This window comes from Propithecus coquereli, unplaced genomic scaffold (genome assembly GCF_000956105.1).
Source record: "Propithecus coquereli isolate 6110/MARCELLA unplaced genomic scaffold, Pcoq_1.0 Scaffold557, whole genome shotgun sequence".
In the NCBI taxonomy this organism is placed as follows: Eukaryota; Metazoa; Chordata; class Mammalia; order Primates; family Indriidae; genus Propithecus; species Propithecus coquereli.
The window spans coordinates 1,523,731-1,539,558 of record NW_012151474.1 but is presented as its reverse complement, the minus strand read 5'-3'; the positions used below and the strand labels follow the sequence as shown (position 1 = coordinate 1,539,558).

The 15,828-nt window shown below is 67.7% G+C and overlaps 3 protein-coding genes across 3 annotated transcripts in view; 2 read left to right on the top strand and 1 right to left on the bottom strand.

Annotated features, from left to right (window-relative positions):
- GALNS (galactosamine (N-acetyl)-6-sulfatase) overlaps positions 1 to 8,092 on the top strand; it is a 17,591-nt gene extending 9,499 nt beyond the window's left edge. Inside the window, exons 10-15 of the mRNA XM_012657687.1 lie at positions 270 to 285; positions 387 to 523; positions 1,301 to 1,403; positions 2,984 to 3,105; positions 5,085 to 5,202; positions 7,799 to 8,092. Coding sequence (XP_012513141.1) covers positions 270 to 285; positions 387 to 523; positions 1,301 to 1,403; positions 2,984 to 3,105; positions 5,085 to 5,202; positions 7,799 to 7,885 — 583 coding nt within the window. The 3' untranslated portion in view covers positions 7,886 to 8,092. The remainder of the gene's footprint in view (positions 1 to 269; positions 286 to 386; positions 524 to 1,300; positions 1,404 to 2,983; positions 3,106 to 5,084; positions 5,203 to 7,798) is intronic.
- A 974-nt stretch (positions 8,093 to 9,066) lies between these two features.
- APRT (adenine phosphoribosyltransferase) lies at positions 9,067 to 10,368 on the top strand. The gene is made up of 5 exons (XM_012657683.1): positions 9,067 to 9,172; positions 9,249 to 9,355; positions 9,447 to 9,580; positions 9,754 to 9,832; positions 10,002 to 10,368. Exons 1-5 carry the CDS (start codon positions 9,084 to 9,086, stop codon positions 10,142 to 10,144), a joined length of 552 nt encoding a protein of 183 aa, XP_012513137.1. The 5' UTR covers positions 9,067 to 9,083; the 3' UTR covers positions 10,145 to 10,368.
- Positions 10,369 to 11,546: 1,178 nt separating this feature from the next.
- Positions 11,547 to 15,828, bottom strand: part of CDT1 (chromatin licensing and DNA replication factor 1) — a 26,683-nt gene continuing 22,401 nt past the window's right edge. The window contains exons 6-14 of the mRNA XM_012657668.1: positions 15,084 to 15,296; positions 14,856 to 15,007; positions 14,217 to 14,414; positions 13,987 to 14,132; positions 13,744 to 13,844; positions 13,080 to 13,268; positions 12,574 to 12,711; positions 12,292 to 12,493; positions 11,547 to 11,707 (exon numbers count right to left, since the gene is read on the bottom strand). Of these exons, the coding sequence (XP_012513122.1) occupies positions 11,547 to 11,707; positions 12,292 to 12,493; positions 12,574 to 12,711; positions 13,080 to 13,268; positions 13,744 to 13,844; positions 13,987 to 14,132; positions 14,217 to 14,414; positions 14,856 to 15,007; positions 15,084 to 15,296 (1,500 nt within the window). The remainder of the gene's footprint in view (positions 11,708 to 12,291; positions 12,494 to 12,573; positions 12,712 to 13,079; positions 13,269 to 13,743; positions 13,845 to 13,986; positions 14,133 to 14,216; positions 14,415 to 14,855; positions 15,008 to 15,083; positions 15,297 to 15,828) is intronic.

Sequence of the window (15,828 nt, the reverse complement as noted above, 5' to 3'; positions counted from 1 at the left end):
CTCTCAAGAGAACAGCAGCCTGACAGTGTCATTGACGTCTGTCTCTGGTGCTGCCGGGGAAGGCAAGGTGTGTCCCGCTGCCGTCCCCAGCTGGCCGCGTAGTCCTGGGCAGGCCGCCCCTCGGCCAAGAATCCACCCTGGGGGGTCTTCTGTAACGGGGTGCCTGGTTCAGACCCCCGTAGACAAACGCGTCAAGACCAACGTTTGTGACGCGCCTGTCACCGTCCTCCTTGGTCCTTGGAGCGAGGGTGTGGCCTGGCTCGAGTGCCCCTGCGAGCGGGGCCTGTGCTCCTGCGCGTGTGCGCGTCTGCAGACCCAGGCGGGCAGCAGGTGCTCCCGCCCTGGGGACTCAGCCCCCACATGGGTCACTGCCACGTCCCTTCCAGGTGAGCTACCAGCTGGGCAGCGTCATGGACCTCTTCACCACCAGCCTGTCCCTCGCGGGCCTGAAGCCACCCGGCGACAGGGCCATCGACGGGCTCGACCTCCTCCCCGCCATGCTGCAGGGCCGGCTGACTGACAGGTTGGTGTGGACGGACGCCCCGCCCCAGCTGTCCCCCTCACCAGGCAACGGGGCCTGTAGCCACTGGCCAGGCCGAGGCTCCCAGGCCCAACACAGCGGGGCTCGCGCTCGGGACGGGCTGATGGGGAGATCGGGGGGGCTTGTGGCCAGGGGGCCCTGGACCCCGCTCGTGGGGAGGGGCTGGGGGGTTCTGGGCACAGGGGCGCCCTGTCCCTCTGGAGGGCGTCACGCAGCCGGGGCAGGGAGGACAGGACACTCGCTGCCTGTGTCTCTGCCCCCAAATCCCTGCCCCTCCGACACTCACCTCGTGCCGCATCCTTGGTGTCCAAAGTCCGTTTCTTCCCACCTGAGACCGGCCACCGTTTTGCCCAAACCAACCAAGTTTCCTGGGCGGCTCTGAGGGGTACGGGCCGTAAAAGCCGCATAGCCACAGGAGGCGGGGCCGCGTGGGGGTGCCGTCTGCGCGTGGCCCTGGCTGCGGGAGGATTTGCCATTTGTCCTCTGGAAACCCGGCCCAAGTCCAGCCACTGCTGGGCAGAGGATGTGCCGGCTCCGTCCCGGCCCCCACGGCTGCAGCAGGTCCCACAGGCCCACCTGGACCCCCCGGGCCCCCGGCACCCTCTGGACCTGCCACCTTGTGCATGATCTGCCCCCAGCGCGAGTCTGACGGGAGCCTGTAACCTCAACTGAGCCTCAGCTGGCAGCGCAAGCAGCTCCCGCACATGGACTGGCGCAGCTCCCGCCGTTACACGACCCTCCGCTCCCTTCCCCTGACAGGCCAATATTCTATTACCGTGGCAACACGCTGATGGCGGTCACTCTCGGCCAGTACAAGGCTCACTTCTGGACTTGGACCAACTCCTGGGAGGAGTTCAGACGGGTACGGGGTTCAGGGCGCAGGCGGGGCGGACCCCGTGGAGCAGCATCCTGGGGGGGCCCGAAGCCGGGGAGCCAGGCAGGGCTCTGCTGCCGCCTCAGGTGGGCACAGGCCGGGGATGGGGATGGGGAGGCGCCTCTCTGTGCCCCGAATGTGTCTACAGGAACAGCCCAGGGCTGGACACGCCCTTCAGGAGGCCCCACCCCCTCGGGCCACCCTGACCTCAGGGAAGGAGCCCTGCAGGGTGGGCCCAGCTGGGCCCAGGTCACATGACCCCGCCAGGCTGGAGGTGACAGGGACATGGCCGTCAGTGTCCTTCCCCCACCCCACCCCTGGTGCCTCCGAGGGCTGGAGGGGGCAACGCCACCTGCACGGGGTCAAGCGGTCCTGCTGCTGCCGCCCCTGACACTGCTCCGCAGGGCGCCTGGGCCTCCACCACGGCCTCGCCCTCCCCCCGCCCACGACCCCGATTAGCGGGGTCTTGATTAAGCGGCTCATTTGATTTGCATCCAAACTGTGGTCTGAGTCGTCTGTCTAGACTTGCGTCCTTCCCGCTAACTGCGCCGCGCCTCTGCGCTGAATGTGGTTGTGTCCCTGCCGCCAGCTCGCGTTGTTCCCCAGCTGGTCCACTCTCCAGGGCCAAAAGGTCACCCACTTTGGACCACTTTGGTGCCCACTGCTGGCTGCCCGGAGCCACTCAGAACACAGCCCCTCCTCTGCAGCCACAACTCAGGAGTCCACGGCTCAGGGCAGATAAGTGGACAGCTGTCCCTCGAGACATGCGGGACACGGGGCAGCCTGGGACAGAGCTCAGGCCTCATGTGACCCCCCAGCCCACTGACAGTGGGTGTCAGAGTCCCCGGAGGGCACCGAGGCCTGGCACTGTGCCACGCGTACCTGGGTCTTGAAAGGAGTGTTAGCGTGTTACCCACCTTCCCGCTCTTCTTTGTTTTGTTGACTATTGATCATGGTTATTTATTTTTTTACATTTTTTATTTTCTTTTACTTCAGAGTATTACGGGAGCACAGGCGTTTTGGTTGCAGAAATTGCTTTTGTACAGTTTGAGTCAAAGTTACAAGCGTGCCCATCCCCCAGGCAGTGTGCGTCGTACCCGTTAGGTGTGAATTTGCTCGTCCCCTGACCGTGGTTATTTTTAGGCCCTCGCCGCCGCTCGAGCCGGCTGGCGGGTACTTGGGTCCCATGTCGGCTCCTGGCGTCGTGTTTCCCGGGGGCTTCAGGCCTTGGGGTCCCCTCACCTTCCAGATGCCTTCCGGGAACAGTGCTGTCGCGGTCTTCCTCTCCCCATCGGCAGACAGCGCTTTTGTCTGTGACACTAGCGGCATCAAGATATGTGATTGGCTAAAATATTTTAAAGACGCTCATCTGCCCCCACCCGCACCCCTCTGGGGCCGTGGACGGTGGGGAAGCTCCGCCCCCGCCAGGCGGCCTAAGAGCTCCCGCCTGCCTGTGCTCCTTCCCGCAACACCCTGCACCCTGTGGCGGCCGGCGCAAGGGGGACACCTCACAGGGCTGCCCTGGGGTCCCCAGGGCCTCACTCACCTTCCCTCCCGCCTCCCTGCAGGGCGTGGACTTCTGCCCCGGCCAGAACGTCTCCGGAGTAACGACGCACACCCAGGAGGAGCACACGGAGCTGCCCCTAATCTTCCACCTGGGCCGGGACCCGGGGGAGAGGTTCCCGCTCCGGTGAGTCGGGGTGCGGTGGGGGTGGGGGGCGCCCATGGGGCTCAGCTGGGCGCAGGCTGCTGCCGACACAGCTATTTTTCTCATCTCGGAGTGAATCTGGCATTTTCCGCCAAACCCAGATCCCCGTTGGCAATTCCTTAGGAGCCACACAGAGACCCCACAGCCCCCGGTCCCCCTCCCACCTGCCTTCTCTGCCCGGGGGCTCCTCCAGCTCACCGGGGTCTCGTGTGCCACAGACGCTGTCCGCGTTCTGCCCCGTCAGGCGGGGTCTGGGGAAACCGAGGCCGGCAGGGAGTGGCCGCCCAGGGGGAAGCCAGGCCTGAGGTCGGAGCTCGGCCCCCGCTCTGCTCGCAGACGGCCTTGGTTTGCACGGAGCTGATGAGGGAGCAGCGGAGACCCACACGGACACGGGTGGCAGTGCCGCCGCCAAGGCCCACCCTGAGGCTCCTGTCGTGCCACCCGGGACCCCTCGGGCCCCTCCTGTCCCACGGGAACATCGTCTGACTCAGAAGCCCAGGACGGTGACTTTGGGAGCAAATGCAGAGACGTCTCAGACGGAGCAGCGTCCGCCAGGCCCAGGCGCTGCTGGCACCTGACCGCGTGCGCTGATAGGAGACAGGCTCTTTGCCGGCGCAGTTAATACTCGGGTGGGAACGAGATCACCCTGGGGCAGGACGGGCCTAAATGCAATGACAGGGCCCTAAGTCCAGAGAGGAGGCAGAGGCCACGTGAGCGAGCGGCCACATGAGTGAGCGGCCACATGAGTGAGCAGCCACCGGAGCTGGAAGAGGCGACAGGGAGCTGCCACTGCCACATCTTGATCTCCGGCCCTGGAGAGGACAAATGTCAGCTGTGGTCATTGTTGCAGCAGCCTCAGGGGATCCAGCCCCTGTGACTTTCCCGTGGCACTGGGGACACCTCTGGGTCACCACAAACCGCGGGGCTGGAGGGACAACCTGGATGTGCCGCCTGCGGAAGTCACTGTGGAGCAACAGCCCCGGCTGTGAGACGCTGTTGGCCACGTGAGCAGACCGCAGCCCCACCACGCAGGGCATGCAGCCACCCCGCACCCTCCCCCGAGGCCCGCGGCCCCCAGGGACCAGCCCAAGGTCAAAGCGTGGATTTGCACCGCCCACTGGCATTGGCTCATCTGGTCCCCAGGGGGCTCCCTGTGGCCGCTCCCACCTGCTGTCTCCCGGCTGCCCTCCTCCCCGCAGACACGGCAGAGCATCCCGGGCCAGCAGGCACGAGGAGGGCGCTGTCCCAGGCCAGATGCTCCGGTGTGGCCACCTGCCCTTGGCCGCTCCTCAGACGCGGACACACGTGTGCTTTGGAGGGAGCCCTGGCCATCGGGAGGACGCGGGGGCAGGTGGGGCTGGCGCAAGTGCACCTGCCCACAGAGTCCTGCAGAGACGCAAACGCGCCCGAGACCCTCCTCTGGGTTGAAAGTGCACCATGAGACCAGGGGGCCTGCGCGGCAGAGCCAGGAGCTGTGAGGGACGGGTCAGGGCTCCACACACCCCGGGCGCACCCAGAAGTCCCCTCAACAGGCCGGGCCAGCGAGAGCAGGAGAGGATGAGGACGCACGTTCCTATGTGCACCGAACGTCGCTTCCACGTCAAACTCCGTCTGTAGGGGAGGTTCTGGTGCTAAAAGCTGCTTCTCAGTCTGTGGGTGTCAGGGCAGAGGGGCCGGGCTCCACCAGGAGGCTGCTGGGCCGGGCCGGTGCTGGCACCATCGGGGAGGGCCGCCACCCAGCCGCAGCCACCATGAGGGTCCCGCAGGCCACGTCCCGCTTCCAGGAGAGTCGGCATCCCTGGCCCGTGAGGAGCAGATCATGCACCGTTGGCCGCCCAGCGGACACAGCGACCAGCTCGTCCCTCCGCCTTTCCAGGCCCAGCCCCTCCCGGCCCTCCTGTGCTGCCAGCCCAGGAGACCACGGCGGCATGACCGGGCGCTCGTGCTCTCTCTCCCTCCAGCTTTGACAGCGCCGAGTACCTGGACGCCCTTGGCAGGATCAGCCCCGTTGTCCGGCAGCACCAGGGGGCCTTGGTCCCCGGTCAGCCCCAGCTCAACATGTGCGATCGGGCGGTCATGGTGAGTGGCTTGTCCTCGGGAGCCGTGTCTGGGCTGCGGCCACCACGCTGGGCTTCTGTCCCCGAGCACCACTCACCTCCTCGCAACGCGGCCGTCTAGGGCTGCAGCCCAGCGCCCCAGGCATCACCCACGGCCCAGGGAACACCACGCCGGGGCCCACAGGTCCCAGGACAGGTGCAGCCACAGTCTGTCCCGTTGAATGTCCCTGCCCTCCTCCCTGAGGAGCCAGGGAGGGTCAGCACAGAGCTGAGGGTCCAGGCGCCCCTGACCCGCGGCCCACACGTGGGGTTGCATCTCCTTGCTGGCCTGGGGGTCCCACGATGGCTCCTGCACCCCCAAGCTCTATCCTGCTGGAGGTGGGCGCCAAGCAGGTGTGTGGTGCTTCCCTGTGGGTGGTGGTGGCCCCAGGGCCTGCCTGGCTCAGTCCCACTATGCCTCCTGGGTGTGCGGCGGCCACCGGCGGCCACTTCTCAGCACAGGGATAGCCTCCTGACAGGGACAGGCTTTGATGGCATCTCTGACGGGTCGTACCCGCGTGGCCCTCGCTCTGCCTGACAGAGACGGTAACGCGTGTGCGTGGCCTTGCTCCTGGGTGCCCCGGCAGAGCGCAGCTGAGATGGCTGCACCCAGCCCCCAGGCCCTCGCCCCACTCACCCCATTCCACACACGCAGGCACGGCCACCCGCAGCCCCTGGGTGCTGGAGTCGGCATTCAGGGCTGCTCTGGGGATGGCGTCGTCTTGGCCATCTGCAGACAGTCAACTGTGGGCTCTTTCCGTGGCTTAACATCCCGTCCCAGGGTCAGGGTCAGGGTCAGACCAGACTGCAGCTGTAGGAGCCACTTGGCGCCTGTTGCTGTCTTCTCTGAGCAGCCGGCGTTGGGGACGCCGCGGCCGCCTGGCAAGCTGTGGAGGTGGCCGCGGCCGCCAGAAGGCTGGCGCCCCGGGGAAGGCGGTTGCTGTGAGCACGCAGAGTGCCCGTCACGCGGCCAGGGGACACACTGCACAGGGTGTCCACAAGGGTTCTCCAAGCAGTGGGGACCACTGAGGGCAATGGCCTTGTCCAAGGCCTCAGGGATGGCCTGCCCTGTGGGCGCCATTTAGGACTGGGCTGGGCAGGGCCGCCTCAGCTGGGCGCCTGGTTGCTGTCCCCACACTGGTGCCTGTCTTCCCGGTCTCACCATGGAAGACGTTCAGCCCTTCCCTCACAGGGACGCCGGGCAGCTGGCGTTCTGGCCTCTGCACTCGTGTGGGGAGAGCGGGTCCCTGTCTCGGGACCACTGAGGTCTCCCGAGGACCCCCAGCCCTGGCGGAGCCTGGTCTGCTCTTCAGGCACAATGCCATCCCCGGGCAGAGGACCCTGTGCCCGTACCCGGGGACAGGCCATCTCCAGGTGGCGGCCACTGCCCAGCTGTGGCGATGACAGTCGGCTTAGGGACTGGCACACAGCTGGTGCCGCCACCTCCTGGGCGGCGGGGGGATTGCCGCGACCGGCTGCACCCCACACTCTGGAGCAGGACCCAGCGAGCCGCTGAGACACTCTGGGACCAGCCGCGGGGTGGGGCCCGGACTCCACCGGGAGCCGCACGGACTCACACGCGTGCGCGGCACAGGCCCCTCTCCTCTCCCCGCCCCCCGCCCTCTCCCCAGGACCCTGCACTCAGCTCTGCTTCCCCGAATTTCCAGACCAGTGAGGTGAGGGCTCAGTGGGACCCCTCTGGGTATCCGAGACGAGACTCAGTCCCCATGTGGCCTGTCCCCACCCCTGAGCCACGGCCACCTGTCCCACTGCCACCAGACACTGAGCAGCCTTCAAGAAAGCCGGTTGGGGGGGATTCAGATTCAGTGTCACGCCCTGCCTCCTCCTCTGCTGTCCCTCAAGGCTGGGAGCAGCTTCCTCATCCAAACCGAGTGCTCAAGCCAGCAGCCAGGCCTGTGAGACCACTGGGCGGGGCTGCTCACACCATGTGCCCGACACCATGTGGGGGACAGTGTCATCGCTGCTCTGATTCACATAACACCGGAATCTGAGGTCTGTCCCAAGGAAGGGCCCTTCGGCCACCTGGGTCTCCCTCCACGGCACGGCTGGGGCCTGGGTGAGGTCCCAGCAGCCCGGCAGGTCTCCTCTGCGGGGCACGAGTCTCCCGCGCAGATGCAAGGAAGAGCTTGCTCACGCAAAGCAGGTCCGGGCCCCACCGAGGGCTGCAGCTGCTCTTCCCTTGGAAACCCAGGCCGCCGGCCGGAGCGCGAGGCTGTAGCCTTCCCTGGCACAGCTGGGTGTGTGGAGGTCCCTGACTGGTTTCCTCTACTTGGACACGTGGCTGGGACAAGGGCAGCTGTAGCGTGTTCCCGCCGTGGCCACCCACACCCTGATCCTTCCGCTGGTCCTGGCCAGCCCCAGCCTCCTCAGGGGCCAGCGGGGCCGGACAGGAAGGCGCCGCTCCCCAAGTTCCCAAGACTCCTGGTGATGAGGGAGGTGGACACAGACATTGTCTCCTCACTGCGGCCAGTCCGGCCGGGGGTCTGGCCTGGGCGGGACAAGCGTCTGGAAGTGCTTGGAGTAACCGCATGTTCCTGTCCTCAATTCTCATTCCCCAGAACTGGGCGCCCCCAGGCTGTGAGAAGTTGGGCAAGTGTCTGACGCCGCCGGAGCCTGCCCCGGAGAAGTGCTCTTGGCCCCACTAGGTCTGCTTGGACCCAGGGATCTGCAGTTGGCCCTGCAAGTGCCTGGGGGCAGGAAGGCTCTGGCCACAGGGCTCCAGTTGGGAAAGTCCCAAGGGCCTTTGTCCCTGCCTGCGCCAGACGGCACTGCGGCCAGCAGCGGGACCTGCACAGCTACACCTGCCCTGGCTCTGCTCGCCCAACCCACAGGCCCCAGGCCCCAGGCCCCAGGCCCCAGCCCCCAGCCCCGCGGTCTCATGTCTCCCCCCTGGCTGGCCTTGTCCCGGGTGTGGCTGGCACACCACTCCAGGCCCTGGGGGTGGGACTCACGGCCCTGGTGCTGAAGGTGACAGCGCCCATCCTGTGCTGAGCCCTCAGTGCTGGCGAGGGCCACTCCTGCCCCCCAGCACCACCCACCCCACACTCTCCAGGGTCCCCTTCTCCCTGCTCCCCGGAGCTGGGGCTGTGACAGGAGGGCGTGGGGGCGGAGAAGGCCTCCTGACCTGGGGCCCTGACAATGAGGGACGGCCCACACGCTCCCCGCTGCTGGGGACAGCTGGTGTCACTGCTGCCTCAGCACGCGGCGTGTCCAGACGCGGGGACAGCCCCTCGCTGGCCCCGGAGAGCTGGAGACGGCCTGCAGCGCTGCCCGGCCTGCGTGGAGCGAGTCTCGGTCCGTGGGGCTCCCGCGCCCAGGCTGGAAGTGGTGAGGAAAAGGGCCGCGGAATAAAGGAATGGGGCGTCTAGCTCTGCTGTCTTGGTTTTTAAAAAGCGAGATTGTGCGTCGGGGAAGTTGTGCCTCGGGGAGTCCCGGGGTACTGGGCCTCTGGGGCGCGGATGGAGGGCGACGCCGCCAGGGCTCCGGCCCGGCTGGGGCGGGGAGACTCCGGGTCAGGACTAGGACTGAGCCCGCTCCCACCTCCCTCGCACCGCGGCTCAGCCCGCAACGGGCCTGGGCCTGGGCAGGCCGGACGCGACCACCTGGCCCGCAGCGAGGAGGGCGCCACGATTCGCGCCTCTGTCCGGATCCCCGTGCCTGAGAGGGGGACGCGTCTGTTCAGCGGTGCAGGGAATCCGAGCGCGCCAAAAACTCGGGGCGCCTAGAATCGACGAAGTACGGTAATACTTCCCGGAGACGGAGGCGGGCCCCGCCCCTTCCCGCGGACGCCCCGCCCCCGCCCCGCGCATGCGCGCCCGCGTCCCCGGCGCGTCACACGCGGCCATGGCGGAGCCCGAGCGGTCCGAGCTGGAGCTGCTGGCGCAGCGGATCCGCCTCTTCCCCGACTTCCCCTCGCCCGGCGTGCTGTTCAGGTGCGAGCGCGGCCCGGCCCCTGCCCTGCCCTGCTCTGCCCGCCCGCGGCGCGCTCACCACGCTGTCCCCGCGCAGGGACGTGTCGCCGCTGCTGAAGGACCCCGCCGCCTTCCGCGCCTCCATCCGCCTCCTGGCGCGGCACCTGCGGGCGGCGCTCGGCGACCGCATCGACTACGTAGCGGGTGAGCGGGGCGGCGGGCCCGGGCCCCTCGGGACCGCTCGGCGACCGCCATTCCCCGTCACCGCGGCCACCCGCCCCCTGCTCTCCCACAGGCCTGGACTCGCGGGGTTTCCTGTTCGGGCCGTGCCTGTCGCAGGAGCTGGGCCTGGGCTTCGTGCCCATCCGCAAGCGCGGGAAGCTGCCGGGCCCCACCGTGAGAGCCTCGTACTCGCTGGAATACGGGACGGTGAGCGGCGGGCGGGCCCCTCCGTTCCCAGGCAGCTGGGGGGGTAACAGCGCCCGTGGAGCTCAGAGGGGTTGGGACGGGCGGTGGTGGCCACTTGTCAGCTCCCAGGCTCTGCACACGAGGCCGGCCCCTCTCCGTGGGAGACTGAGGCCGCACCGGCTTCCTGCCCGCAGGCTGAGCTGGAGATCCAGACAGACGCCCTGGAGCCCGGGCAGAAGGTGGTGGTCGTGGACGACCTGCTGGCCACTGGCGGTGAGGGTCTCGCCCAGCACACAGCTGAGGCTCCGGGTGCTGGGGGAGGGAGGGCGCCTCTCCACGCGGGGTGGGGGCTCTGCAGTCACAGCCTCACCTGGGGCTGGCCCGGAGCGCGGGCCCTGCAGCCCAGCTACAGCCAGGGGCCCCGCCCGCCCCCGTCCCGCAGGAACCATGCGAGCTGCCTGCGAGCTGCTGGGCCAGCTGCAGGCCGAGGTGCTGGAGTGCGTGACCCTGGTGGAGCTCACCTCCCTGCGAGGCCGCGAGAAGCTGGGGCCAGTGCCCTTCTTCTCCCTCCTGCAGTTCGAGTGACCCCGTGGCCTGCCAGCCCCCCTTCAGCCGGGAAAGTGTCATCCCGGAGCCACCAAAGTGACCTTTGCTGGGCACCACAGCCACTGGCTGCCGGGTGACACCCCAGTGCCCCGGGGCCCTCCTGGAAGTGCCAAAGCCTGGAGCAGGCGCCCTGGGGCACAACCCTGTGTGCGGCCTGTGTCCAGTTAAAAACTCAGCAAGAGAACACGAGTAAACGTCTCTGCTACACACAGTGTCTCCTGTCATGCTGTCGCCCAGGACAGGAGCCCTGGGACCCAAGGCCAGCGCCTCAGCCTTCCAGGTGCAGTGGGTGGCAGCAGTGCCCAGACTGGGCAGGGTGCGCAGCGCTCACTGCGGTTCTCTCCTCACGGGCTGTGACCTCCACTCAGGTGGGAACGGGCCGTGTGGGTGGCGAGGGGCCCATGTGCAGGAGTCACAGCCATGAGGCGGCAGGTGCTACCTGCGTTGGTTTTCAGTTGCCACAAACTCAATGACTTAAGCGCAACTTAATTATCTTAGAGTCGGCCGGGCGCGGTGGCACACACCTGTAATCCTAGTTCTCTGGGAGGCCGAGAAGGGTGGATTGCTCAAGGTCAGAGTTCAAGACCAGCCTGAAAAAGAGTGAGACCCCGTCTCTGGTAATAATAGAAAGAAATTAGCTGGATAACTAAAAATATATAGAAAAATGGTGGCACATGCCTGTAGTCCCAGGTACTCGGGAGGCTGAGAAAGAAGAATCACTTGAACCCAGGAGCTGGAGGTTGCTGTGAGCGAGGCTGACGCCACGGCACTCTAGCCTGGGCAACAGAGTGAGACTGTCTCAAAAAAAAAAAAAAAAATTATCTTAAGAGTCACAAAGGTCAGAAGTACAGAGATCAAGGTGTTGGCAGGCTGGGTCCTTCTGGGCGGTCCAAGGGGCATCTCCCCTTGTCTCCCAGGGCTGCCGGCACTCCCTGGCAGGGTGGCACCTCCCTCTGCCTCTGGTCTCCAAGAAGGACCCTGTGATGACACTGGGCCCACGCGGGCCCTAACCCTAACGTCATCTCCAAACTCCTGGCGTGATCAGTTCCTCTGCTGTGAGGTCACGTGTTCACAGGTTCCAGGATTAAGATGGGGGACATGTCTTGGGGGTGGCGCTCTGTCAACCACACTCCCCGACCCTGCCCAGCCCCACGTCCCTGACAAGTGGTGTCAACAGCTACGAAGGCTGAACTGCATACAGAAACCGGTTTAATATCAACACACCGTACCCGAGACCAACAACACAGACCCACCACCCACCGTCAGGAGACCCCCAGGAAGAGAAGACCAAAGTGCGTCGAGTTCATATAAGGAATAAAACAAGCGCAGTGGCCCAGACCAGTGTGTCCCCAGCCCACATGCTCTGCAGCAGCCGCTGGACTCACAGCCCCTCGGCGCGGGCGCGGAGGGCCAGGCGTGCGGTGACGCTGGCCAGGTCGGCGGCCTTGTCCAGCTTGATGTAGGTGTCGGAGCGAACGTGGTGGAGGCTGAGCCAGTCGGGCAGCAGCTCGCACAGGAGCAGCAGGTGCTTCTCCATCTCCCCTGCGGAGAGAGGGGGCGAGGAGGTGAGGCTTCCCCATCTCCCCTGCGCAGCGCTGGTGCGACCCGGCCCAGCCCCCCACCCGCGGGCACTGTCTGCCTCAGGGCGGGGGCGTTACACCCTGTCTGCGGGCCTCGGGGCTGAGGGGTCTGAGCAGAGGCCAAGCCTGCGGTCGCTGTCTGTGTCCTTGAGGACTGGAGGAGTGTAGCGGTGGCAGGGGAGCCCGGTAGGGGACCTGCCGCCAAGGCCCCGCGGGAGGAGGCCCGAGCGGCTGCGGGACCCGCATCCCTGTCCTGGTGGCCAGAGTCCAGGATTGCACAGCTCACGGCGGGCCTGCAGCCTCTGGGAGCTGGGCTTCTGTTCTGACCAGGAACGCAGGGAAACAGGCCAGGGGTGTGAGGGGGGCCCGGGGAGCCGCCTCAGGAGGCTGCGGGAGTGGAGGGGGCAGGCAGAGGGGCCCTCGAGGGGCACGCGGCACCCCGTGCGCACCTGGTGAACAAACCAACCCACCGTGGACGCCCCGTGGGGAGGCTGGAGAGGCGGTCGCGGGACCACAGTGGGGGAGCCCGCGGCCCACCCCACCTACCGGGGCTCATGGTGGCACAGTAGCTGCCCACCATCCGGGCACAGGCCACCGCCATGGTGAGCGCCGGCTTGCGCTCGGACACAAAGACGCCGCGCAGCACGCGGGCCAGCTCAGGCAGCCGCTCCAGCCTCTGTAGCCGCAGCTCCTGCTCCGGGCGCCGCGTCATCTGTGCCAACTGCTTCTGTGCCTCCTTGGCCCGGACCTGGGGTGGGTGCGGGAGGTTGGTTCGTGGGCAGCGGGTCACCCAGCCCCACGGCACCCAGCTGCCCGTCACTGGCTCACCCGCTCCAGCAGGTCCTGGGACACCCCCTTCAGGGCGTGGGTTGGGGTAGTGGGTGGGGTGGCTGGCGGGGTGGCGGGCAGGGCAGGGCTGCTGGGCTCAGCCGAGCGCAGGGCCAGCTGGCTCAAGGCCTTCTCCATCTGTGGGGGGACGGGTCAGAGGGGAGGTCACAAGAGGCAGTGCGCCCAGCCCTGCCAGAGGAAGCCCCTCACCCCCTGCCTAGACCCTCTGCCCCGGCCCCCAGGTTTCTCCAGGCCCAAGAGGAAGGCTGTGCTGGGTGACTCGGGGTCCCGGCCCGCAGTGCTGCCTGCTGGGGGGCACCTCCCTACGTGGGCGCATGCAGCTGTGCGGGCACATCCCCTCGTCTCTAGACCCCCCCAGCCAAGCACGAAGCTAGACGGGGTGTCGGGTACCCCTGTGGAGGCTCCGCCCTCACATCCACCCCGTGGGGTCAGGCTGGCCCCACCCACCCGGCAAAGGGGCCGGGTCAGAGCCCTGTCAGCCTCACCCTGGGTGACACCAGGCTGCGGGCCCGGGCCAGCACCTCCTGGGCGGAGGTGAGCTTCTCCGTGGTGGGCGGCTGGGGCAACTCGGCCGGCTCGATGTCAGGCACCTCATCCACACTGAAGCGCGGGTGCCAGCGGGTCAGCTGGTCATCGGGCACCTCCATGGGGGGGCTCAGGGAGGCGAGGAAGGCCTGTGGGAGAAGGGAGTGGGCAGGGGCCCCACTGGGTGACCCGGGACACATAGGAGACATGGGCTGTCTGAGCTGTCCTGGCTGGACAGCCTTGGGCATGTCACTAAACCTCTCTGTGCCCACGTGCTCAGCAGAAGAAGGCACAGGCCCCGCGGTCGGCACCCACTCGATGCCGTCACGGGCCTTCTCAGGGCCTGAGGCTGCAGCCCCAAGCTCAGGGCAGACTCGGCGCGGGTCTGCGTCCGCCGTGCAGCCGGGCAACAACAGGGCGCGCCCCCCACCCGTGAGACAGCGGTGGGGAACCAGGGAGAGGAAAACTCCAGAACTTGGCCTCTGGGTGGGGGCTGCCTGTGGCAGAGGTGCTGCGTGCGCCGAACGGGTGACAGGCACAGCGCTCAGGCAGCCCGCAGTGCGGCCACCTTTGTCTGGCAGGGGCCGGGTGCGCTCGCCACGCTCTGCCTGCCGCGCCACTCACCCTGTGGTGCTCCTTGGCTCGCTCGAGCAGCCGCTGCCTGAAGACCTGCCGCCGCTGCAGGAGGCGCGAGGCCGTGAGCTGGGGGGCTGCGCCGCCAGCCTCTGCGGGGAGAGTCCAGGCTTGAGCCCAGCCAGGCCGCCTGGCCCGTGACCCCGGTTCCCGGCGCCCAGTGCCGCACCCCTATCCTCAAACGCGCATGGGTCACAGGTGAGGAAACCGAGGCCCCGGGCCCAGCACGCTCACCCTGGTCTAGCAGCGGCTCGACGGTGAGCTGGTAATCGGACCTCTTGACGCCGTCCTTGAAGGTGGGGACGTTGCGCTCCTGGCGGAAGCGGTAGCACGTGGGATACACGGTTTTGATCTGGCCGACGTTGCGCTCCTCAAAGCGCCTGCGGGAGGCGGCGCCAGGTCAGGGGGACGCCAGGGCCGACAGCAAACCCGGGCGGCCCCAGCCCCGGCCGCAGGCCACTCACTTGCGCGTCATGTCCTGGACGCCCTGCTTGACCTTGGCGAAGGTGGCGGTCTCCGCGCGGTTGCAGAGCATGCCCACGATGGTGTCCATGCTGCGGAACATCTCGGCCAGCACCTGGTACTTGTAGGGCAGCACCAGCCCCGGAGGGCCGGGCTGGGCCAGGGCATGGAAGCGCTGGTAGGCGGGCAGCCGCTCGCCGCTGTCGGGGAGAGAGCCGGCTCAGGAAGAGCGGCAGCCGCACGCCCCTCTGTGCCCAGGAGCAGGCCACAGGCCGAGGAGACCCCACACGGCCGTTCACGGCGCCCCCGACACCCGCCGTCTCGTCAGGAGTAGCCTGGGCGCGACCGCAGACCCTGGCTGCACACTCCAGCCCCCGGGGTCCCCTGGCCCGGCGGCCTTGGCTCTGAGGAGCACAGGGCGGGGGACGCACAGCAAATGCCCTATGACCACGGGCCGTCCACAGCACCCCGGGTCCACCAGAGCCCACGAGGCGGCAGTTACCAACCCCTGACAAGTGGACGCCGGGGCTAGGGTGCGTGGGCAGCAGGCTGGGCTCTGTCGACTGCACCAACTTCTCCCTGGAAGGAGCAGCCCGGCCCTCTGCCCACTTGCCCCTGCATGGCCACCCACCCGGACTCACCATGGCTGCTCTGGACGGCCCTCAGCCGCCGGCGGGCCGGATCTCTCGGCATCCTTCTGGGCGCTGGCCTTCAGCGCCTGGACCCGCGCCTCCAGCACCCGAGCCCGCTGCAGGCATGACTGGAGCTCAGAGATGGTGTCCTTCCGGGGGACCTGTGGACCCAGGGTGCTGTCAGGCCAGCCAGTGGCCCCATGGCCAGTCCCCCGTGCCCTTGGGCCAGCTCCTCACCTTGTCCTGCAAGGCTGCCAGGCTGGACGGCTGACCTGCTGAGAGGGCATCCTTCTGTATCTTCCTGCCCAGAGAGGAGCGGGCTGGCGAGCCAGGGGGAGTCGGGGAGCCAGGGGCGGCCGGGGAGCCCGGAGCGGTGGGGGAGCCAGGGAGGGCCGGGGAGCCCGGAGCGGTCGGGGAGCCAGGGCCAGGCGGGGAACTGGGACCAGAAACCTGGTGGGAAGGGCCCAAAGGTGAACACATGACAAGACCCGGGTGCTCCTGGCTCTGCAGAAAGAGGACTCCTCAGGGGACCAGGGCGAGCCTTTCAGTTAAATGGACGCGCAGGGGCCTCGTTAATCAGGGTCTTTGCTGAAGCCAACCCGGAGGGGCACGCTCCACCTCCGCTGGGCCTTCGGGGTCTGACCCTCACGCAGCCTTGCAGATAAGCTGGGCCTCCCAGCCCGCCCCGTGGGATCCCCGGGTCAAACCCGCCAGTGCCTTCTTCCCCAGGTCCCTGCAGCGGCTACAGGAGCCGGCGGGGTCCCACCCGCCCCGGCCCCTCCTGCAAATTCCTGCGCCCTCCTTTGCGCGGCGACCACACCCCCGCCCCCGCCTCGGCTGCCCCTGCACCCCACCCCAGCGCGGCCTCGGAGTCCCCCAGCAACCCGTCCCTCACCGCTCCGGCCTCAGTTTCCCCCGCCCCCACCGCTCCAGCCTCAGTTTCCCCTGCCTCCACCACTCCGGCCTCAGTTTCCCCCGCCCC

Excerpts from the sequence above, each read along its gene's own strand:
- APRT (XM_012657683.1), top strand. The coding sequence starts at position 9,084 with ATGGCGGAGCCCGAGCGGTCCGAGCTGGAGCTGCTGGCGCAGCGGATC. Across the intron at positions 9,173-9,248 it reads TCGCCCGGCGTGCTGTTCAG|GGACGTGTCGCCGCTGCTGA; the intron begins GTGCGAGCGCGG and ends GTCCCCGCGCAG. Across the intron at positions 9,356-9,446 it reads CCGCATCGACTACGTAGCGG|GCCTGGACTCGCGGGGTTTC; the intron begins GTGAGCGGGGCG and ends GCTCTCCCACAG.